Genomic DNA, 25,026 nt, shown 5'->3' on the forward strand with positions numbered 1-25,026 from the left:
TCGCGCCGCTGACGCCCAAGTTCACTTGATTGGTCTCGGAGAAATTTTGCAAAGCGACTGCCAAAGCAATCCACGACGGTTTCAAGTCTTGAGCGCCAATCTCTATCCTTAAAACAACATATATTACAAGTAAAGTGGGATCAGTCGCCAGTCAGCGTTTAGAAGAAAACAAAATCAGGCAATAGCCAGGTGAAACCCTGCGGAAGTGGCAGCATACCACTTAGTTGACTGTACTATTGTATTTGCACAAATTAACTTCTATCATGATAACGATTTTATAAAGGAGTCAGGGATTACAACCAAAAGTCAGCTCCAGGATACATGAATGTAGAAGTGCTTGAGGCGGAAGCAGCTCCAAGTGATAACACAGCAAAAAAATCAGGGAGTAAGAGTAACAAATATTATACATACAGAGATCACATTAATTTCCAGTGCCAAGGCAAAATATTTCTGATCACATTACAACAAATACAGTCAAACAGAGGAGCTCAGACATTGTATTTTGCTTTCTTAGTAATAGTAGTCGTTATTTATTACTACAACTCACTTCCCTCCAGAGTTGGGCTTCGCAAGCAGCTTCTTCGGAAGTTTATCCAGTGGGGTTGTTTTCAGAAGGAAAAGTCGGGCTGCACGCTCTTGTAAGGTTCCGCCACATTTTAGTCCACGAGTCTGGAGCTCCAGCTTAAGCTTCTCCATGCCAAGCACCTAGATGACAACAGAGTTGATGAGCCACATGATATAAAGAATTATTTCAGACCATAAAAAGCATACAATCTTCGGGACTCCCGTGAAATGTGTATAAACAATACAGGATTTAGACAAAATAAGCAAAACATCTGAAGATGGTAAATAGATTTGACCTAATGAACATACGGAGGACATTAGAATGAAGAACTGAGACCAAGTAGTAAGGAGCTGGTTGATGTCTATCATGAACCTCAGCTCACAACTGGTCAAATAAAATACAGTAGATTGCACACATCTTGAAGGAGATGAGATGGTAGAATATATATGAGAGAAAACTTGGATGACAGAAAGACTGATTATTCAATTATTTCTTACTCCCTCCGTCCAAAAATATGAGACAGTATTAAATTCGGTTATTCATTAACTTATAACTTAAACTATAATTTGTACTTATAATATATCCACAAAATTTGTAATAAATATATATATAATTAAAAAGATTTGCAAGACAAATGCAACGATACCATTTATACATTCTGAAACCATATAATGTTGCATATATTATTGGTCAAAGTTGTGCATCAAAGAACGTACGAAAATGGCGTGCCTTATATTTTGGGATGGAGGGAGTAATTCTAATCGCTTGATCTAGCTAGTTATGTGATGCACAAACTATTATAAAGGAGAAAATTGCTTATTTTCCCCTTAGAAGCGCTCAGTTTGCTCAAATTGCATCGAACAAATACAATTTGCTTATTTGTCAGCACACAAACACAACTTCTAGCTTCCATGCCCAAGGGGCAAAGGACATCCATTGTGCAAAAAGACATTCCTGCCCTCAGTAGCAAATAAGAAAAAAAAGGTGTAACAATACGACTAACCAAATAACTATTTTGATTAGAAACTACCCCCTCCTATACATAACAAGTGTCGGAGATTTAATACTAAGTTAGTACAACTTCTGTACTAAGTTTCGACGCTTATAATGGATCGGAGGGAGTACATTTTTCTAAGTTCAAAACAATTTTCTAGAACTATTTACATTTTAAAGATGTAATTCCTTTAATGAAAAACTATTTGATCGCTGCAAAAAATAAAGAAGGTGTAATAATACAACTAACCAAATAACTATCTTGATTAGGTACTACCTTTTTCTAAGTTCAAAACAATTTTCTAGAACTATTTGTATTTTGAAGATTTAATTCCTTTAATAAAGAACTATTTGATCCCTGCAATAAGATAAAGACCTATTTGATTTTCTTGTAAATATGACTCACTACAAAATCATATTGGATTGTTTAAAGTGTTTGGAATTGATTCAATATTTACTTTAGCCACATTATTTTCCTCCAGATTACAATTCCGAAAATCCAAACTATATCTTAGCTTTTTGTGGGCCCATGCTCCACACATGACCTTCTTTTCTTTTCTATTCTTTCCTAGCTAATCAGATGTCTTAAATATTCAGCCAATCACTAATCTATTCTTTCTTTTTTTTCCCTTTGAATCCCATCTGTCAGATGCTTCTTCTACCTCAAAAGTAAGACATAGCAGCAAAAAGCATGGCAGTACAGAACATAATGTTCTTTTCTCCTTTTTTTAGGAGGTGGAGCGAGGGTAGTCTGGGGATTTAGACAAAATACTAACATGTCACATGTATATGACGGTTAGGGGAAGTTCACACATGGAAAAATAACAGCAATGGTATATAGACAGGAAGTTGTGTTTACGTGATGGAAAATCAGAAAAGAGTTTATTCGATGGCAATTCAGCAAACTGAGGGTCAGTACGGCATAAAGAAGCAATTTTCTTACTATAGAGCTGACTCAACTTGTGATCAAAGACTTCAAACTCTAAAATCCAATCTAAATAAAACAAACACTATCCTGGTCATAAGTTAGAATTTCTAAGTTGAAATCTTAAAGATAATTTTGTAATCAAACTAATGGACAGCACAGACAAGATGGAGAAGGTAATTCGTGCTGCTGTAACTGCAGTCCATCCGATGAAAATATGCCAGTTCAAATGATTTATCTTCATTGCTACTACACGAGCTCATTATGCAAGTGGAGTACTAATTATATATGAGCTTCTACGCCAGTTGGCAGCTGCTTATGCATCCATTTGACACGATTAATGTTTAGCACTTTTTGTAAGACAAGTTGGGCACACAATAGGCTGAGCTAGTGATTCTAAGGGTAATGTGAAACATGTTGAGTCTATTAGACAACAAACTATCGTGGTCAGAACAACAAATGCTATTTGGATGGTCTGAAAGTCATTTGATCTTTAACTCCTGCTTAAGTGAAATTGGGCCATCATTGTGATAGCTGACCTGGTGATTCTAAGGGTAATGTAAAACACAAACAACATATGCTATTTCGGTGGTTTGAAATTCATTTGATCTGAACTCCTGCTTAAGTGAAATTGTGCCGTCATTGTGATAGATGACTGATTATGCTATATTATTACTACTACTAATTGATCCTAACAATTGGCTTTCGACAAGTTGCTGAATTTTCACGAGAATCCAACTGTCAAGAGCAAATCACCTTTTAATTATGACAACATCACTACGCTACTACCTACATGCCTGCAAACAGTTATTATGTAACTATGGGGAATTGGTGATAAATATGTACCAGGAGCAGCAAAGAACACAACATACCTCCAATTCTGCAGCTGAACTGAATGCTGTCAGATCCACAGGCTCCTCTGGCAGAGGAGACTTAGTATTTACATCAGCAGATTCTTCCACTGGAGGCACCTCAGGGTCATTAGGAAGTGATGTAGCCGAACCGGTGTTCTCCACATCTGCTTTGTCATCAGTTTTGAGAACTTCTTCTGAAAGGGCACTCACACCATTCTCAGAAGTTCCATTTTCAGAAGTGTTCTCAGGAGCAGGCTGATCCGTCATTCCCCCCTCACACTCTAAAGTGGGCAACTCAGACTCACACCCTGATCTAATTGTTAATTCAATGGATTCCTGAAGAGCATTTCCATTTTTCTCCGAATCACTGCTATGGGACTTTTCACCCGAGGACTCTCCTTCTGAATGTGACCCGGAAACTGAAGCCAGATCAACCTTGTCATCCTCACTTTTGTTGGACCCATTTGAGCAATTCCCATCATCAAGAGCTGCAGGTTTTGCATCTGCATCCTCATCATCATCCACATCACTGTCACTGTCACTTTCACTATCGCTCTCATCGTCTGCTACCTTCTTCTTGCCCATCCTAAAATAATTTGATCAAATCAGATAGTTAGCACCACAAAATAACAGTCCACACCACTCTTGAGTGTAACATGCTTGATTACATTAGCTAATAATAGGCAGATTCGCAACCAGAGAAAACCATTTTTTGCACCCTCAACAGACTTAAATCAGCAATAACTATGTAAATTTCACCACAAATAGAACATAGAGTATAAAACGCCTCCAATATATGTTCACCATATAAAATAAAAAATAGAACCTAAACCATATTCGGTTACAATTTCAGATGAACTAAGGTTGAAACAACATGCATCAGTTTAGTCAAATTATCACAATACTTGGTGTACAGTTGGGCATAACAGAACAAGAGATAAGTTGTTCTTCTACTAGCACTCACCAGATCTTAAGCTTCTTGGCGTCCCGCGGCTTGTTGACAGCCTTCCTCTTCCCAAGCGACGCGCGCACGGACTCCTCCACGGCATTGACGCAGCTCTCGGCGTCCCTGCGGTACTTGTCGAGGTACTTGTCGACCTCAGCGGCGCTGACGCCGCGGCCGCCGCGGCCCGCCTCCTTGGCCTTCTTCTTCAGAAAGTCCTCGGCGAGCCGCTCGAGGCGGCGGTCGCCGGCCTCGGCGCGCCACTCCTCGAGGCGGCGCTCGGCGTTGACGTGGCGGAGCCTGCGACCGTTGATGTCGCGGCAGGCGTCGAAGTTGCTCGTCTTCTTCTGGCCCGCCTTGGAGGCGGCCCCGCGGAGGAGCGAGCCGAACCCGCCCTTGCCGCCGCGGAGCCGGAGGAGGGTGGACGCGGAGGGGAACGGGGCGAGGAGGGTGGTGGTGGGGGAGATGGTGCGGCGGCCGGTGACGAGGCGGAGGGAGGTGGGTGGGATGTGGGTGAGGGCGGAGATGGTGTGGAGGAGGGTGGAGCCGGTGAGGGTGGGGGAGGGGAATTGGAGGCAGCGGGTCCGGCCGTCGAGCAGGCGCACCTGGATCTGGTACTGGGGGGCCTCCGCCATGGCTCGCGGTGGTGGTGGTGGTGGACGGAACCCTAGGTTCGGTGGGAGGTCTGGGCGAGGGAGAAGAGGGACGGGGTCAACTTTGGCGGGCTATGAAGCAGCCTAAACAGACCCGAACCCGGTTTCCGGTTCCTCTATCTCCTGCCCGTTATCCCTTCTCTATCTCCGGTTCCTCTATCGCGGCGTCGAGTCGGACCACGGCACCGCCACCGCCACCGGCACCGCCACCGCCACCAAGCGCCGCCGGCACATAGCCCCTCCTTCTCTCCCCCACTCCATCTCGCGCTCATTCCCTGCGCCCAACCAAGCAATCGGAGCCCTCCCCGGCTCGATCGCCCCTCGCTTCTCCTCGCTCGCGTGTGTGGGGTTCCCCTGTCAGTGACTGCAGCACTCATACGTGCGTGTAGCTAAAGTCACCCGGTTCCAATACTTGGCCAACTCCTCCTGGCGTGGAGGTGGAGTGCAGGCCGGACTCACCGCCCGCGAGGCCGCGACTCTGATTCGATCCCCTCACCCCCGCGCCCGAATTCGTCACGAGTTGCAGCTTCTGGAATCCTAGGCGACGGGGACGGGCGCTCACCCAGCATCGCCGCACTGCCTCACCCCGGTGCCCGGCTGAACCCTAGCCTCCGCGACGCCCAATCTTCCCCGCCGCCTCACGCCGGCCACGAGACCATCAGGTTCGTCCTCTCTCTCTCGCTCTCTACCGCCGACCAATTCAGCAATATTGGGCTGCGCCGGCAGGCTGGCCAAAGTTACAGAGAAGCGCTTGGTTTAATTCGTGAATTGGATGTTTTACATTACATTAATCTAGCTACCTAGTGATGATGGTGATGCTCATGTACAAAGAAATTCGAGCAAATGATACAAACTGAATCATCCAGCCTGCAGTTAATAACTCTCACTACTCTTATGGTGTTTGAGTACTAGTTTTTTTTTGGAGTTAATAGTAGTAGTACACATAAGATGTGTGCTCATGCACTGATCATCTGTTTTCTCCAACAATATTTCCCCTCTCGTTAACCTGGAAATCTATATCTTTGTTATTGTTATGCCTTTGGTACCTGCATCTGGTCTGGACTCCTGATTTGTTAGATGAAAATTTAGGTAAAATATATGATGATGTTTGGTAAATATGTGTGATTTCCTCTCATTAACCTACTACTATTGTTAAGGTAGCTTATAATATTAATAAGATTGAACTATCAAACAAGAAAAACCTAGTTCGATAATGTTGGTGATTCCTAATTCCTAAGAAGTTTGATTTCTGCATGTATGTATATATATATATATATATATATAGATATACATGGTTTCTTGTCTCTCCCTCTGCATCTCTCTCTCCCATGGCTCTGCTTCCTTCACACTATAGAATGTTCTGTACATGTACACCTAATCCTTTCCAAATAATTTTTACCTGTTTTTCAACGTAGCAAAACTAGAACTGAGCCATTTCTTGATGATTATTGCAGCAACAACTGTGATCTCTGTTTTTTAATTGCTACTCTTGTTAATATTTATCATGATTTGTGATATTCTATTTGTGATGCAGGTGCGACAACGTCCAGAGCTAAGTCTGAGAGTCTGCTGCAACATGAAGCCCAAGGTTGCCGCAGCTGGCGGTGGCGAGAAGGGCCGCACCGTGGATCCATATTTGCCGCGGTTCAAGTGCCAGGAGTGCCACCGGGCGCTCGTGGTCGTCGGTGTGGAGTCCTTCCCTGATAGGCTGCCCGCTCACACCAACTCAGGTAACCCCTCCCCCCTGGCACATTCATGCATGGATTTGTCACCCTTTCCTTTCATGAGCCCGTAGTAATCTTACTGTTGAGCCGGAGAATTTGGCACATTTTGAATTGTGTGTTAGAAGTGGAGTTTTCTTCTGTAAAAAGGGAGTCTTGTGTCATGTAGGTTCTAATGAATGCATTATTGGCTTGCCACGTGAAGGCTTCAGTTGTTGGAGCAAATCGTAGGAAATCAATCTGTATCCTTTTAATTTAAGAGGATTGTATCTCTGGAGTTAGTGTCCAAGTTATTTAGTCGTTTCCAAGTTTGTTAGGATTCTGGCCTTAGGCCTTACGTAATGTACGAGGGCTATTTATGCCTGCCCCTAGACCCTTATGGAAAATCAATAAAGAATCAGATCTATTATCCCCCTCTCTTAAGTTAGTTCTCCCATGCCTTTGTTGCGCGACAACCCCTCCACGGCTGGAGTCGCGCGTCAGAGGTCCAGGGGTTCGGTGTTATATCCCACTACATGACAGGCAACTGTTTCTGGTTTTTTACTTCTATATAGCCGATTTTGGACGAGAAATCTAAGTCTGTGCATCATTGGGTTTTTTTTCTGGAGCCAGTTTGTTTGATATGGTAGTGGGACCTATATAGTGCTTTCAGATATCATGGTAGGGACTGTAAGTTTCAGCTCACGAAATACCTGCTGGAATTGGTTCCAGTTGCTAGTCAGTTCAGTATTAAGCTATTTCATTGCTTAGCCGATAACGGTTGGCATTTGCTTTGCTTGCCTTCTGTAAACTGATGCATCAGCATCACAGATTTATATTCAAAGCAAAAGCAGTTTAATTTTCCATTTCCTTGTTTACATTATGATTCTGTTTTGTGGTGGTACTGGTTCTTGACTTATGTATTATGCCATTAATGAATACAGGTATGCATGCATCCTCTGTTCAAGGCAGTATCATGGGAGCGAGCAGGATGGACAGTTCTTACGTCGTGCTATCCAAGCAGAACAAATCTCAAAGCCCTGGAATTCCCCCACGCCCACCAACTGCAGCAGCCCGGCATGTCGAATCTAACCAATCAACAAGAGCAATAGAGGGGTCATATATAATGCTTCCACCTGCTGCTGCTTCCATATACAAGACTTCTGCCTCTGAAGGAGGTGATGCACATCTGCCACCTCCAAGTCCTAACTCCACTAGCCCTTTGCCAGGAAACAATTCTGGATTTCACTCTAGTGTGACTGTATTAAAGCGAGCATTTGAGATTGCTAGTTCACAAACTCAGGTAAAGTAATTTGCTTAAGACGTCTTCACATTGAATTTGTGTGTGTATATGCACCTGTTACCGTTTCATGAAATGCAATGGTAACACAGGTGTGCATATGAAATATATTTGCAGGTTGAGCAGCCACTCTGTCTGGAATGTATGAGGGTGCTTTCTGATAAGATGGATAAGGAGATTGAGGATGTAAATACTGACATTAAAGCTTATGATGTGTGTCTTCAACGTTTGGAGCAAGAATCCTACAACATACTTAGTGAAACTGATTTCAACAAGGAGAAACAAAAGGTATCAATCTCTGTCACATAACAACATATACATGTTGGATGTTAATTAATGAGGTCACAAGATTCAGGTTTTACTGTTTTGTCGTTATCCTAGATGTATGCCATAATCATACATTTAGAGAGTCTCCGTATACTACGAAACATGGTGAGCTCCAGTTTCATGCTTTGACTTGGAACTATCATATCAACCAGCGATTGATGAAAACGTACATTTATCTCCTCAAAAATATAAATAAAACGCATTTGTCTTCTGATTCATATTTGATAAAGTATTTAAGCAGCTACTCCCTCCGTTCCAAAATAATCGATGTTCTAGTTTTGTTACCAACATTTAAAACACCGATTTAGTTTTATCACATCCATCATACAATAAGTTTCCAAACTATATAGATTTGATGTTGTGGATATTGATACATTTTCCTATAACTGTGGTCAAACTTAGAGAAATTTGACTTACAACAAACCTAGAACATCTGGAACGGAGGGAGTACATCGCAAACCTTACATGAATATTCTAGGAAGTGAGCTTCAAACTTTACTTTGTATGAGTTATGTAGATGTTCTTAGTGTTATACTTTCTGACACAGCTAGTTACAACCTGGACAAGTAGACAACTGTGTATATGCCCTTTATGCTGAACTGATTTCTAATTTCCTATAGATAAGACTAAAAACCTTACTAAAATGTAAGAGAGTTGCTCGGCTTGGGATGAGAAAATGAGGACAAAGGAATAGTTTTTATCAATAAATCAGACATGTAGGGACCGGACCAGTACATTCAGTTATAATCAGTTCATTTACAATACTCTAGTGTAAGTATGTGTGTTTGCCATCTCAGATAGAGGAAGAAGAGAAGAAACTAAAAGCTGCTATTGAAGAGGCTGAAAAGCAATATTCAGAAGTTACTTCTGAGATGAAGAAACTGGAAACAAAGTCTAAAGAATTTGAAGAACTGGAAGAGCGGTACGTCTTTCCTACACTTTGCCACTTTCGATTCAGGTATCATGTTGCTAGTTTTGCAATTTGTCCAGAGGAAGAAGGCTTTTCTGCACAGTGGTTTTAGGCAAATCTGAACTGTTTGGTTTGCTTTTAAGCTCCAACTAGTTTCTGAACAAATCTAATATATCATTTTTTTTCAGGTATTGGCATGAATTCAACAGTTTCCAGTTTCAGCTGACATCTCACCAGGTATTCCTATTACAGGCCACAAGAACTTCTACTTATCAGAATAACAGTGATCCTGTTGTCTTGTCATATTTTGAGGTTTCCTACATTGTCATTGACACGAAAGTTACTACTAGCAAATTCCAACTTATGTACAATCAGACATGCATCTTTTCCAGATCACTGAACCAGGTGTATGGTTTACTTTGTACTCCTTGTTTAATTGCCTAGTGTTTTATCACCTAGGCAAGCTGGGACGTGCACCTGCACCTCTAGCCAACGAGCAACACTTGGTTCTCTCTTAAGAAGCCCAAACGGTTTACACGGTTTTCTCAAGCAAAAAGCAGGGGCTCTGCCATTCATTAGAGAGTTCAACAGAGAGAAGTTGCACAAAATAACTAAGCAAGTCCAGTATGGAAACAGAACACAAAAACACTTGCTTACTCCATGATGAAGTAATACACCGAATCTGCATTTCAATGTTTCATACTTAACAAAAAGAACATTGTAACTTTGCTTTCCTTCTGTATGCGCATGCTTTTTTATATCTGAACTGTTTATCAACATTTTCACCTGATGCTTTGAGTCATTGCCTATAACATATGTCCTATTCCACTTTTCAGGAAGAAAGAGATGCAGTTTTGGCCAAGATAGAAGTTTCACAGGTTCACCTGGAACTGTTAAAGCGCACAAACGTTCTCAATGATGCATTCTATATTTCACATGATGGAGTGATCGGAACAATAAACAACTTCCGTCTCGGTCGTCTCCCTAATGTACAGGTAACTACGCAAACGGAAGATACATCATTGATTCATTCACTGTCATCTGTGCTTCACTTGTGCTATATACGATCTGTACTTGGAGTACATACAGTTATCGTGTGTACTAACGCCACAAATCTCTTTTGCTCTGACCTTAGGTTGAGTGGGATGAAATAAATGCTGCTTGGGGTCAGGCTGCTCTTCTGTTGCATACCATGGCTCAGTACTTCCCAAAATTTAAGTATCCTTGACACACATGACCTTTTTTTTCAATTTGTTATTGGTGATAAGTGCATATTTTTTATTGCTAGGTAACATAAATGATAAATATTACTACCAAGTACACTAAAATTTCTGTAAGAAGAGATGATTTTGCAGTTGAGTTCCTGAACTTCTATCTAGGTACCGGATCAAGATTCACCCCATGGGAAGCTATCCAAGAGTAACAGACATCAACAATAATACCTATGAACTGTAAGCTTTATCCTGGAAATTTACTCCTTTTCTGCCTAGGAAGATATGTAGAGTGACCCTCATAAATTAGATTAATGGTGCTTATTTTATCAAGCATGCCCACATTATATGGTAGTAAAATATATGAATTGAAAATCAATTGCATGTTTACAGACTTGTTAATCAGTACGAAACTGCTTCCACCGAGCATGTGTTATGTCGCTCAGTGTTGTGGAAGACTGGAAGTATATTAAAATGGAAATTCTAAAATCATCATTGCCCAATCTAGGTGCTGGCTGTGTGTGTTGGGTGTTTATTTTTCAACTTTTTTCTCCTCATGTTGAGCTGTGCAATCTCATTATGCTTTGGAAGTAAATAATGCATCATTGGTGTTTAGGTTTGGTCCTGTGAATTTATTCTGGAGCACCAGATTTGACAAAGCAATGACATGGTTTCTGACTTGCCTACAAGAGTTTGCTGAGTTTGCCATAAATTTGGATAAAGAGAACAATGTTCCATTTGATAAGTCATTGAAGCTACCCTACAAGTAAGATTTCTTGTAACTTTCTGGTTCTGGCAATATTTCTGAATTTCAGGGCACTTCAGTAAAGGTTCTCACGTGAGGTGAAATTTATTTTGATGGTCTAAGTTGATTGGCAACCATATAAACATGCTATTTGGTGGGGTGGACTGATTTGTCTGTCATTGTGGTTTTTTTTTCGTTGGTTCATATAACAATTAGTGTAACTACAAGGATGAGATCATATGTGCTGCGAATGTATATAACAACAAAATTGAAGATATCTTATGCATGCACCACCCTCTGGATTTTTGTTTGGCTTTCTTGTTAATTTAGATCTATTCACTTCACAGGATTGATGGTGACAAAGTAGGGAGCTACACAATCTTCTTAAGCTTTAATAAGCTTGAGAACTGGACAAAGGCATTAAAATATATGCTGTGCAACCTGAAGTGGGTTCTGTACTGGTTTATTGGCAATACAAGTTTCGCGGCACCATCTGCATCTCTGTACTTGGCGCAGTCTCCAAAGTGATGTTAGACACAGACAGAGAGGCACTGACCTTAGAGGCTGAATCGCTGACTGTAGCCGCATGTTGACCAATGGAAGTAACAATGCACATTTGATGTACATAAAAATCAGGCATAGCTAGCCACCTTGTTGCTTGCAAGTCAACAATTTATATGCACCGCATGAGGTCCATTATTATGTATCAGTTGTGCAATTCAGATAAATTGGAATGACAGCAAAATAGTACCGTATAGTTTTAAATCCAGATTACATGTGCACAGTAGCGGAGTACATTCCTATTGTTACAAGCTTGGGTCTGTCTACGTCTACGCCAATGGACAGAGCTTCCTACCTGTCAATCGATTTTATGAAGTACAACTTCAGTTCTAGTTGGAAATTTTACTAAAGTTGTGTTTTTCAGAAGTTATATTAGCGAAATAGTTCTAGATAGTAGTATTTTTTTAGTGTTTCATAATAATAGATATTATATGTTTTAAGATTTTGAGTTTTTGTGTTTATAGATAGTCATAGTGCTATGAGGCGTGCAAAAAAGAGCTACATGTTCACCTTTCCCAACATAGTTATCCTTGACGGTTTTTAAGTATCGTTTAACTCCAAGTGTGGCGAAGAACTAGATTTGTGGTGACTCTGCTTTTACCTTCATGTTCCACCTTTCGTATTCCACCTTACTAGGGATAACTGGCAAGCGTTGTACTAGGCTGCTTAGTGTAAAAGGAATTGTTTATGTTTTCATGAGAACTTCTAATTCTAAGTAATTTATTTTAATGGTTGCTTTGTCTTGTAATTCTTTATTTTCCCATGTTTTCGCAAGGCACTTTTATGGCACAAACCGAGTAGTTATTTGTCCTGCTGATCTTAGGTGAACTAATGACATTGAGGTTGACTGCCTCCTGGACGAACGAAAGAAGGGAAGTTATAGAATGGGGCAGTGAAGGCTCGCCAAGACGACATCGATCAAGCCCCCACCCCATCAGCACTCTTGACATTAGGACGTGATATTCACATAAGTAGAGGTGGAACCGGGATCGGAAAAAACCCGGGGCCAACTTCATATCAATTGTTGTATAGTTAGGTTAAATCCTAAAGGAAATCAATGTTTCAGCCAATATGCAGGTAAAAAGTAAGTCTTATACCCAGAGCCATGGCCCGGGTTGCCAGGGATGCATATCTATGCTTTATGTGCCACCACATTTATGAGAGACAGTGAATCCATGAATTCCGGACTTTTTTTTCTTCATACTTGCTTCAATTTTTTGTCACTTCTTTTTGTGTTCATATTGCCGGGAAGTAAAAGGGTAAAACATTACACCCCCACAACAACACTTCTATGCCACCATTATCAAAACAACCATCTTGTTTCCTTTAACTTGTCTAGTGCAAGGAAAACTTGAATTGTGCCACTCTAGGGTGAGAGAATAAATAACATAACCTTCTTTTTCGATAAACGTCGCTTTATTACTAAAGAAGATTTAAGCATTACAATCAGTTTCTGCATAGATAAGATGCACACACTTGTTCAACAATCCAGCCTTCAAAAACAAAATAAAGGCTCGATAAAAAAGCATCATGATGTTGCATCGACCTTCTTAGTCCTGACACTATTTACTTTCACATCACTAGGTGCTACAACTATCCACCACACTTCGTGGTAATCACCTATTTCCAGTGACCTTAGATTCCAGAGGACCCATTCATCGACAAGGACCAAGGTTTAAAATAGACACTATTTGTTCGCTAATAGCGCCATATAGCATACTTTGACACTCCACGGTAAATTTTAGTAATTTTTCTTGCTATGATGCTATTTGCGAATTAGCATGTTATATCGCGCTAAAATATCATAGCGTTAGCTCGTTATTTTTAACATCCTATTGATACAAGGGTTTGAGTTTTTCCTCGTTAAGAAAAGATGAAATTTCTTTTTATTTGTTGTGGTGATGAACGCCAATCTGTTGATTCCTCTTCTAAATCGGAAGATAATATCGATAATACTGGTAATTTTTAATAAATAATTTATACAATGTTGTTACCTCGTGAAATAATGATGTTAGGCTTCTAAAAAATTTGGAGGAACTATTTTTGTATGTGATTATGTATGTATGAATCAATCACTTTTAGACTGAAATCCTTTATTTTTAGGTTTTATCTTTTTTTTTTAAACGCTATTTAAAATATAGCAAGCTATTAGCACGATATGGCGTGCATAGCATTTGGAGGACACCCTCCCACCGTATGGAGGCCACAAGAGCACCGTAACGATCTCACCATGCAAGCACATCCTTCATCATCGCTATCATCTACAATGAGAGACAACCTCCACACTAACAGCGAGGGAGAAGAGGAGGAGGTAGGGGACGAAAGTAGCAATGGCTAGGGTTTCTCCACATCCAAGAGGAGGAACATGTTGATAAGTAATCATGCACTACGTACATAGTTTTTTTTTTGTACACATATATACAGAGAAAGCTTTGAACCTCTGTTTCTCCCCCGTATTGTTCACCACGTATGGTCTGTCCCTACCATTCCAGTCATACATCAAGAATCTATTGAATTCAGAAAAAAAATTACTGTGAAACATTTGTCCATATGTCTTTTTGTTTTTCTGAAGCTGTCCTTAATGAGCCTGAGAGACTGGTCGAAGTCATCCAGAAAATCATGAGCATATGGGAACTGGGCTTCGTCAACTGATAGGACTGAGGAGTTTTACAGTACCCCGAAGTAAACATGGGCCATCCATTTTAGCCTATCGGGCGGCTAAGGAGCCTCCGTACTCCACTACCTACCTGGACATAGAGTACAGCAAAAATCAGATGTGAAACACGCGGAGTACCTCCACCGGAGGGTCAAAAGATAATCTCTATCTCTATCTCTACACCTATAGTGTAGCAGTTTTGAATTTGGATTTACCACCTCTATTTCAACTTTCCCGCCGGAGCAAGCCAAACTCAATCCCAACCATTGATTTGCTATCTTTCACTGCTATCCACCCTCCATCGGACGTTATTCTCCTGGATCCAACGGCTAATATTTACCGGATTCGCTGCACCGCTTTCCACATGTGCCTGAACCAGCCCGCACGTTCTAGATAGCTCTTGACTGACTCGGTATGGCGCCGGCCAAATTTGAATCCAGTTTGCCTGCGGAACTCCCGGACACCATACACAGCCAGCGCGCCAAAGCTAGCATCTCCATCCCCTCCACCTATTCTCTACACCCTGCTACGGTTGCATCTTCTTGCTTTGCTTTCGCCTGCATCTAGCCTGTGGGATCTACGGGTGGGAGCTGAAGTGCATAGGCAACAGGTAAGCACATCGCTATCTTTCTTTTCTGTTGGTTCCAGATTTTCTTGGTCATTTATCACATTGGAGTAACGTCACAGTCAGTGCTTCTGGCTAACAACTTCTCTTTTTCTTGTACATTGCAAATCTCCGCTTTTTCTGTCCTTGAGGTGGCTATGTGTGTTTATGCACGTCAGGTGTTTGTGTTTTTGTCGGAACTGCTGATCAGTGATATACCAATAGGAGTAAATGGGATTAGTGTGTGGTTGTGAATTTGCATACCAGACTCGAATGGATAAGTGGATTGGTCCAAATTTTGTACCTTTTTTTGTCAGTTGGTTCAGTACGTGTCTGCCATTTGAGACTCATCAATTTTCTTTCCTTTATTATATCACATGGCATCGTTAGATAAACTGTTCTGATCTGTTCGTAAATTATATGCTCTTACATCTTGGCTTATGTATATGTCTAATACCGAACATGGTGTTCACACTTCTCTATAGATTTGGGTTTTGCAACTTCAGAAGACCAGCCTCGGCGTCCCGCATGACTCTGTGTCAACATTCCGGCCTGAATATCAGCTCATTTGCTTCACATTTATCAGTGTCAGGTACACAATCCTTACCCTAAAAAAAGTGCATAATCTTTAATCCTGGGTCTACTGTTCCGATCACAGTAAATAAATAACTTTGCGGTCTCCTGAGATGTACAGTAATATAAGATGTAAACTGATTTCATCCAGTTATTTGCGCTCATCTTATGAGTGCGGATAGTTACATAGGAGGTCCGCTCAGTTGGAGGTACAAAGTCATTAGAAAAGATTAAACTGATTTCATCCAGTTCTATGTGCTCATCATATGAATGTAGGTGATCACATGTGAGGTCTGTTCAATCGGTATGAGGTCTTTTTTTTTTTTTGAATATGTCACAGTAGTGGATAATTCAACATTATTGGAATGGTAGTGTTCTATGTCTATCTAATCTAATCATCTTCTTGAATATAGCTTAATCTTTATTTATTTTCTGGATGGCATATGCTTTGTTATGTGTACTCATACATGGGCTAATTTTACTGAGCTAAATCATCATGTTGTTGAACCAACAGATGTACCGATGAATCCTGCACAGCGTAAGCGCTATCGTGACCGGGATAGATACTTGGGAATGACACCAATTCAAAGAGAAGCTTATTTACAGAGGAATCGTGAGTACAAACGAGCTAAACGAGATAACAATGCAAGTGGTAGTAGTGCACAGTTCATAACTGGGCAAACAAATATCCAGTCAAATATGTGCCACCCAGATAATGGAACTTGTGGCACAGTTAGTCAGTCTGGAGTATATGCATCTTCTACTTCTCTTGAATATCAAGATGCAGATATTGCATTGAAAAATAGCAGTCAACGTAAGCGGCAACGTGGCACTAGCTGGTACTCACACTTGACACCAGAACAAAGAGAAGCATACTTGCAAAGGAATCGTGAGTATAAGAACAGAAGAAAGTCTCAGTTAGCAGGTTGTAGTAATCCACACGATAAGACTGATTGGGTAGGTTGCAGTAATAGAAAAAATAGAGCTGGACAAAGTGACAGCTTACTTAGTCAACATACTTATATGGAAGTTCATGACCATATGGTTTCTGAATCTGAAGATGCAATCTACGTCCCAATGAATATTTTTCCTGCTAACCAAGGTAATTTCAGCACCAGATAACAATGTTTTTTATAAATTACTTGTACTCATAATTATTGTTAATTATGGCCACCATTTTTACTAAAATGATTCGTATCATCAGGTAATATCAGTGAAAATGGAGATGACATGACAGTTGAATATGGGCAAACCCAGGATATGCTTGAAGGCGATGATGAAGATGATGAGAGCTATATATTATGTGGACGAGGTAAACGTGTTAATACATATGTAGCCTAATTTTTTTTGTTTTTTTTTTTTTTTTGCAGACATCGTGATCATTACATACTGTTTTCTCACTTTCCCAAGAAAATGGACAGGTTCTGAATATGCGTCCTATCAAGAACCAAGCCGTGCAATTCGTGAAACACAAGCTGATCCATATGATCACATATATCAGAATTTACCAAGTGGTAATCATGTCTTGGAGGCAGTACCTAATTGCAACCATTGCGGCGCAAAAAGGTTTCAGTATGAGAAACCAACATTTTGTTGTATGGGAGGCAGAGTCACGATAGTAACTCCAAGTGTTCCTGACGAACTGCGTCGATTGTACACAAGTCAAGATCCAGAAGCTAAGTTTTTCCAAGATAATATACGGTACTTCAATTCACACTTTTCGTTTACCTCTCTTGGTGTTATGTTAGACCAGCGATATTGCAATAAAAGGTCTGGAGTTTACACTTTCCGTGCACAAGGTCAAATGTATCATGGAATTGACCAATTGGTTCCAACGGGGGATGGCCCCAAACATCTACAACTATACTTTTATGACACTGATCTGGACTTGCAACATAGATTCCGACACTCCCTAATCTTGATAGAGTTCTAATCAGAAAGTTGACGCACATACTTTCACATAGTAATCCTTATGCCCAAGCATTTCAAAGCCTTGGTTCAGTCTCAAATCTCGATGAATATCGAATTGAGCTTAACACAGACATTTGTTTAGATCAACGAGTATATAATGCACCCACTACGTCACAAGTAGCAGCAATCTGGGTAGAGGGAAATAATCCACAAGGTCACTTTGAGAGGAGTATAATTGTATATGGTAAATCAGATAAGCCACAATACATAAAAGCATACCAAGGTTGCTACGATCCACTGTCATACCCACTTTTCTTCCCGAATGGGGAAGTTGGTTGGAACCTGAATATACCGAAAGTTGGAAAAAATGCAACTCTTAATAGCCATCAAGTAAATGACCTCGATGAAGAAGGTAAATAGTTATATATTTTGAGGGTGTAGTCATTTTTATTTTTTTTTCATAATTTAATGTAAACATTTTGCGTTGTATAGGGCAAGAGTACAACTCCGGTTCTTGTGTTTCACCAAGGGAATATTATTGTTTCAAATTGCAAATTCGAGACAGAGAATTTAATGTCTTACTTTTTGGAAAACGACTCACTCAACAATACATTGTTGATATGTACATAAAGATTGAATCAATAAGATTGGCATTCTACTTAAAACCATCAAATCAAATTCTCATACGAGCAGATCTGTATCAAGGGTTGGTTGATAGTGTTGTTGCTGGTGAGACCCGTGCATGCATGATTGGAAGGCGCATTGTACTCCCTCCCTCTTTCATTGGGGGTCCGAGGGACATGCGTCGAAGGTATTTGGATGCTATGGCCTTGGTGCAGCGGTTTGGGAAACCAGATTTATTTCTAACGATGACATGCAACCCAAATTGGGAAGAGATAATAAAAGAGCTCGCACCCGGCCAATCGGCGCAAGATCGACCAGACTTGGTAGCACGGGTCTTTAAGGCAAAATTAGAGGATCTGAAGAAGCTTATATTTAAGAAGAAATTCTTTGGGGAAGTTGCTGCTCACGTGTATGTGATTGAATTTCAAAAAGGGGACTTCCCCATGCACATTTCTTGATAATTCTGAAGTCAAATTACAAAATAAACAACCCTGACCAGTATGACCAGATTATATCCGCCGAAATTCCTGATAAAGTTAAGTATCCAGTGCTGCACGATTTAGTTATTAAACACATGATACATGGTCCATGTGGTGTTCTCAATAGAAAAAATTCCTGCATGCAGGATGGAAATTGTAGATACCACTATCCCCGCCCATTTTCGGAGGCCACGTTGCAAGGAGATGACTCATATCCAATCTACAGACGCAGGGATGATGGTCGTCAAGTACGCATAAGGGGAGCAGTTTTGGATAACAGATGGGTTGTTCCATACAATCCATACCTTCTTATGAGATACAATTGCCATATCAATATTGAAGTTTGCTCCAGTATTAAGGCTGTCAAGTATTTATTTAAGTATATATATAAAGGCCATGATCGTGCTTCTTTTATCCTAGAATCTGCAGGAGATACAGTTATTGATGAAATCCGTCAGTACAGAGATGCCAGGTTTATATCACCTCCTGAAGCAATATGGAGGATTTTTTCTTTTAATCTCAGCGAGATGTCTCCTCCTGTTCTACAATTACAACTTCACTTGCCAAATATGCAAATTGTTCGTTACAAAAATTCTGACAATTTGAAGAATGTGATAGATGCAGAATCATCTTCCAGGACGATGCTAACTGAGTATTTCAGAATGAACTCCATTGATAGTTATGCTAGAAATTTTTTATATAAGGACTTTCCTGAATTTTATATATGGCAAAGAAACCACAAGACATGGAAACGCCGTACGCAAAGGATTCAAATAGGTAGACTTGTGGCTGCTCACCCTGCGGAAGGCGAGCGATATTACCTGAGAGTATTGCTAAACCATGTCAAAGGGGCTACATCTTTCAGAGATTTACGTACTGTCAAAGGTGTTGTTTATTCCACATTTAGGGAGGCTGCAGAAAGGAGGGGTCTCATTGAAGCTGACAATAGTATTTCTGATTGTCTCACGGAAGCTGCAACATTTCAAATGCCTTATGCACTTAGAAGGCTTTTTGCTACGATTTTGGCCTTCTGCGAGGTAACACATGTTCGTGCATTGTGGGACAAGCACTTTGAAGCCATGTCGGATGATTTCCGTATGGAGAGCATGAGTAATGAAGCAATTAGGCAGAGGGTGCTTAGAGACATTGGAGATTTGCTGTACTCAATGGGGAAGGACATCAGGATCTTTGATCTTCCTGATCTATTGGATGCACATGATTTGGAAAGCTTGGAGCAGAGAGAACTAACTGATGAGATATCTATTTCGGTTGATAGAGAAGACTTACTGTTGTGTGGAACTTTAAATAGCGAACAACAGCTTGCCTTTGATGAGATAATGAACCATGTTTTAGAAAAGAAGGGTAAGGTCTTCTTCGTCGATGGTCCGGGGGGTACAGGAAAGACATACCTATATAAAGCCTTACTCGCTAAAGTGCGATCCATGGGACTAATAGCCATTGCAACAGCAACATCAGGCATTGCAGCTTCTATCATGCCCGGTGGTAGGACTGCCCATTCGAGATTTAAGATACCAATAAATGTTCAAGAAGACAGTATGTGCAACTTCAGTAAGCAAAGCGGAACAGCAGAATTGCTTCGAAGATCATCTTTAATAATCTGGGATGAAGTTGCCATGACAAAACGGCAAGCTGTCGAGGCACTTGATAGAACCCTGCAAGATATTACAGGATGTGGATTGCCATTTGGAGGAAAGGTAATAGTGTTTGGGGGAGATTTCAGGCAAGTACTCCCTGTGGTGAGACGTGCAAGTAGGGCGCAAATTGTTAATGCTACTCTTAAAAAATCCTATCTCTGGGAGGGTATGAAGAAAATTAAACTCCAACACAATATGAGAGCACAATCTGATCCATGGTTCTCTGATTTTCTCTTGAGAATCGGAAATGGCACGCAAGAAACAATTGGAGAAGACTATGTGCAACTACCTGAAGAGATAGTTATAAGTTACACAAATTCTAAAGCCTCCATTATTAAGTTGATCAATGATGTATTTCCTTCACTTAATCAGAATGGAAGATCATCATCTTACATAAGTTCCCGTGCCATTCTTTCCACAAAAAACGAATATGTGGATGAATTAAATGCAATGCTCATAGATCAATTTCCTGGAGAAGAAAAAATATACTACAGTTTTGACTCAGCAGTGGATGATACACACAATCACTACCCATCTGAATTCCTCAATTCTCTCACACCTAATGGTCTTCCTCCTCATGTTCTTAGATTGAAGATCAATTCTCCGGTCATCTTGCTTCGGAATTTAGATCCATCTAATGGGTTATGCAATGGCACAAGGCTTATTGTTAAGGCATTTCAAGGTAATGTTATTGACGCTGAGATTATTGGAGGACAACATTCTGGAAAGCGAGTTTTCCTTCCACGGATCCCTTTGTACCCTTCTGAAGATGATGTACTTCCGTTTAAATTCACAAGAAAACAATTTCCTATTCGTCTTAGCTTTGCGATGACAATCAATAAAGCTCAGGGTCAAACCATTCCAAATGTTGGCATCTACCTTCCGGAACCTGTATTCTCACATGGTCAACTGTATGTTGCTTTGTCTAGAGGGATATCACGGCAAACGACAAGAATTCTTGCCAAATCAAACAAAGATATCGACCCACTGGAGAGAAGTACTAAAAATATTGTCTATAAAGATGTTTTGATATGTTAAATGTATTATAGGCGGAGTGATGTGCTACAGTGACCAAGGTAAAACCTCAAATTAGTATTTTCGAATCATGTTAACAACACCATGTTTTTTCTGCTCCTTTTTCTGTACGTAACATTCTGGCATGAAAAAAAAAAACTAATTAAGACTCTTTGTCGCATGCACATTTTCAGCACCATGTTTGTTCTACTTTATTTTCCTTCAGTTTAGATATCTAACCTGCTAACTTTTGCTAGCGGTTAAGATTTTGAAACCATGTGAAGGTTGCAGTTTTGTCATACTTCAGAAGATGCCATTTTTCTCTTGCCACTGAACGCCCGCTTCTACCCTGTTCATAAGAAGAATGCTTGTGCTTTAGTTTAGATTCAGCCACGCTTTATCTTTTTTTTTACTAAGTCCAGTTGTAATCATGTTCCTTGCCATGAGCAGAAACTTCCTATCTCACGGGTTTAATCTCTTTTCTGTTTGAATCCATGATTCACTTAGATATTAATCAATATTTTCTATGGAGTATACCATCCAATACTTATAATCTGTATTTCTGTGTGTTTTCTACAGGAAGAGTCCAAATTTGAACAATTTCAGCCTTCTTGCCACATCTATGGCATGATCAATTATGCAATGTCATTATCAATCTTTCAGTTGCATGGTGTCCTCCTTCATGTGCGTCACATCATCAGTGCCCAAACTTTCTGTAACTGAATGTGCTGTTTCTTTATGTGGATGGATACACAGCGTCATAGCCTCTATCATGGATGGCTTGTTTGAGAAAGCTTTAAATATCAATATGATATATATGTCTGATCTCAACATTAAAATGATATGCCGAGTGATGCAATGATATTATAATTTCTTGACTGGCTAGAGGGCTTTAGTAAGACTAGGTAATGGTAAAGTGTTGTGCTCCATAAAGCCTCCAATCTCAACTTGTAATTTTTTCTGGCACATGAGAATTTGTTGACTGCTCATAAGCCGTGATAGAGCACAAGTCAACTATTGGCTGGCCAGGGCAGACATATGGTCCATGAAAATTTGTTTTTAATTTGTATGTACAACATGTTCTGGAATGTACAAATATTATCTATGAAATACTGAAACTCACGTATCTCCCATACATTTACTCATCTGATGCGTGTAAATCTTGTCAGAAGTAAAAGCATGTTGAGTTTGGCCAAACTTCCAGAAAAACTATGGAAACCTACAATGTCAAATCAATCTTATTAAATATATCGAGGATATTTTCATGTTATATTGATACAGTGTAATAATTTTTTATAGTTTTTTCAGTAAACTTAATCAAACTTTACTTTAGCTGACTTCAGAAAAAAATTTATACGCCATGTTTTAATAAACATAGGTAATATGTATTATTCTCATTTCTTTTGCCGACGTGCGCTGCACGTGCATATGTACTAGTTTCTCATAGTTATTTCCTCCCGGTAGGGGTGTTGGCATGTATATTTCTTTGTGTGAGGGTGTTTTTGCATTTTCTACCTAATTCGTCTCAAACACTCAAACCATCTGATTTCCTGGACGAACCCTAGGTTCCTGGCGGCGGCGGGGCAAATGGAGGTGGAGCCGACCAGGAGGGGCCGTGGCGTGCATCCCCCCGACGGATGCGCGCAGGAGGAGGCGACCTGGTAGGGCGACGAGGCTCCGTCCGGGCGTCGCATCCAGGCCGTGGAGGTGGGCGAGGCGCCGCGCGGCTGTTCAGCCTTCGGCTCCCAAACGAGGCGCCACTGGGGCGTGGCATCCAGGCCCCCGACGGATGGGCGCAAGGTTAGCCGCCGAGGAGGTGGGCAAGGCGACGCCCGACAGTTCCGTCGTCGGCTCCCTGCGGCGGTGAGGTGGGGGCAAAGAAAGGAGATTAGCCGGCCTGGAATGTGGGCGAGGCTAGGCACGGCCGAGGCGTCCGGCCCTCAGCTCCTAGCGGCGATGGGTGGGCGGGAGTGTTGGTTGGCTCTCAGCGCCAGCGAGGATGGGGAAAGGGAGCAGCGGCCGTGGCAGCACCTCTTCGAGCTGAAAATGTGAGGATCTTCCCAATCCCAATCCCTCTTTTTTTCCGTATTGCTACCTGTCAATTGCTTAGCTATGGAGTTCGAATTGTTGTTAGAGGCCGTCTCTGTTTTGTTTTGGTCATCGAAATTTCTCCCAACAGACAATTTTGAGTTGCACAAAATTCAGAGTAACGAACTGAAGTTCTGGCACAAGAAGTAGAACAAAAGCGCCTCCACCTTAAACACACTGTCCACGAGTAGATCAACAATTCTCCTGAATGGCTGTTCTGAGACCAAATGCAGACGAACAAAGTCAAGTTAATAGAACATAAGCGCATTCAGCGTAAACGGACTGTCCACCACAACTTTACCCCGCAAAATCATTTCGTTTTAGCTGTCCAAATAAACCAAGCAATAACAAGAAGTATCGACAGCGCAACATGATTCAATCTGGATATACAATGTTAGACCCAGATCCCCACATTGGTCATATTTGCTGAGACCACGTTATAGGAAGTGAGGAAGCAAGCTAGACACGAAAACTCAGGATAGACGCGCTGCTCTTCTAGCTTAATACAATGAATTTCGGGCTGATTTTTTGCACACTAGTAGACTTTATTATTATATACATCAAGAATTTTTGTTCCGATTATTTTGAAACTTTCAAATGCTGTTCTCAAATTTCTCCAAAAATGGGCTACATGTAGCTCAGGAGCCATTTGGCCACTCTCGAGTCTCGGCTGGGGTCTGATATTTCACCGGCACCACCCACACCTAGCCTACACTTTGCACTGTTTCTAGCCCTCAGCATCCTGGCTCTCCTTTGCCGCATTGTTCTTCTTGTCCCTATGGATGCAGCATCGGCTAGGAAACTTTCAAATGTTTGTACTACCTCCGTTTCACGGAATAAGGCGCCCTTGTTTTACGTGTTTTTTGTTTGACCAAGATTTACTTCAAATAGATAAAGATTGTTTGTATGAAATTAGTATCATTAAAAAGTGCTTTTCAATACGAATCCAATGATACTAATTACATATAATATAATCAAGATTTTGTTGCTCAATTTTTATGGTCAAAGTTCGTCTTAAATATGCGTCGCCTTATTCTTTGAAACGGATGTAGTAGTAAACTGCTTTGTTGTGCCGTCAGGCTGATCTACTTTTCAGGACTTGAACTCCCGGAAACATGTTCTTATGAAGTTTTTCTTTTTCTGCGAGAAGGTTGTCGAGCAGGAACCACGTCTGTTTTTTTGACATCTTTCGTACTTTGATCTTGTTCCTCACAATATTTTGACATATCCTCTTGAATTGCATTGTACTAACTTTTCTCTGGTCTGATGTGACATGCAGGGTTGTAGTTTGTCAATCTGGACCTTCTCACCAAGTATGCTGCACTGTGGCTTCAAACAGTAGTCTGCATGATGCAATGGATTCATCTTTATATCTTGTGAACGAGAAGGAATAACACATTTTACAATTGTAATCACAACTGTCTGATTACAAGTAGAAGCACATAGCACATGACAAGAGACTCGGAGACAGGAGACTTGAAGACGAGAAATGCAAATCTAGGAAATACTGTACACTTTTCTGGTTAATGCTAATATTGTATGTAGCTAGTGTAATGATTCCTACTGTGTAGAGTAGTCACTATCTATGATGTAACCCTTTCTTTTCATGCAATATTCATTTGATTCTAATACAGCTGAAGATTCAAAAAAATTGAACTGAAACGTGTCTCACTATCAACACAATGAACAAACAGGCAGTATGCATTTGTCCATAAGCTTGACTCGATGAAAACAC

General features: G+C 40.8%; 3 protein-coding genes across 3 annotated transcripts; 2 read left to right on the top strand and 1 right to left on the bottom strand.

Annotated features, from left to right (window-relative positions):
• Nucleotides 1–403: 403 nt before the first annotated feature.
• On the bottom strand, nt 404–4,933 carry LOC124661266 (replication stress response regulator SDE2-like). Its single transcript, XM_047199133.1, has 3 exons — nt 4,302–4,933; nt 3,356–3,923; nt 404–705 (listed from the first exon to the last, which is right to left on the bottom strand). Exons 1-3 carry the CDS (start codon nt 4,913–4,915, stop codon nt 544–546), a joined length of 1,344 nt encoding a protein of 447 aa, XP_047055089.1. The 5' UTR covers nt 4,916–4,933; the 3' UTR covers nt 404–543.
• Nucleotides 4,934–6,509: 1,576 nt separating this feature from the next.
• LOC124661152 (beclin-1-like protein) lies at nt 6,510–11,895 on the top strand. The gene is made up of 10 exons (XM_047199009.1): nt 6,510–6,663; nt 7,578–7,936; nt 8,051–8,221; nt 9,058–9,182; nt 9,359–9,407; nt 10,007–10,165; nt 10,306–10,388; nt 10,550–10,621; nt 10,998–11,147; nt 11,474–11,895. The coding sequence occupies exons 1-10, from the start codon at nt 6,510–6,512 to the stop codon at nt 11,652–11,654; spliced, it is 1,503 nt and encodes a 500-aa protein (XP_047054965.1). The 3' UTR covers nt 11,655–11,895.
• Nucleotides 11,896–16,464: 4,569 nt separating this feature from the next.
• LOC124664084 lies at nt 16,465–17,141 on the top strand. Its single transcript, XM_047201685.1, has 3 exons — nt 16,465–16,622; nt 16,725–16,832; nt 16,931–17,141. The coding sequence occupies exons 1-3, from the start codon at nt 16,544–16,546 to the stop codon at nt 17,137–17,139; spliced, it is 396 nt and encodes a 131-aa protein (XP_047057641.1). The 5' UTR covers nt 16,465–16,543; the 3' UTR covers nt 17,140–17,141.
• The last annotated feature ends 7,885 nt before the right edge of the window (nt 17,142–25,026 follow it).

Source organism: Lolium rigidum, chromosome 6 (assembly GCF_022539505.1).
Source record: "Lolium rigidum isolate FL_2022 chromosome 6, APGP_CSIRO_Lrig_0.1, whole genome shotgun sequence".
NCBI classification, from domain to species: Eukaryota; Viridiplantae; Streptophyta; class Magnoliopsida; order Poales; family Poaceae; genus Lolium; species Lolium rigidum.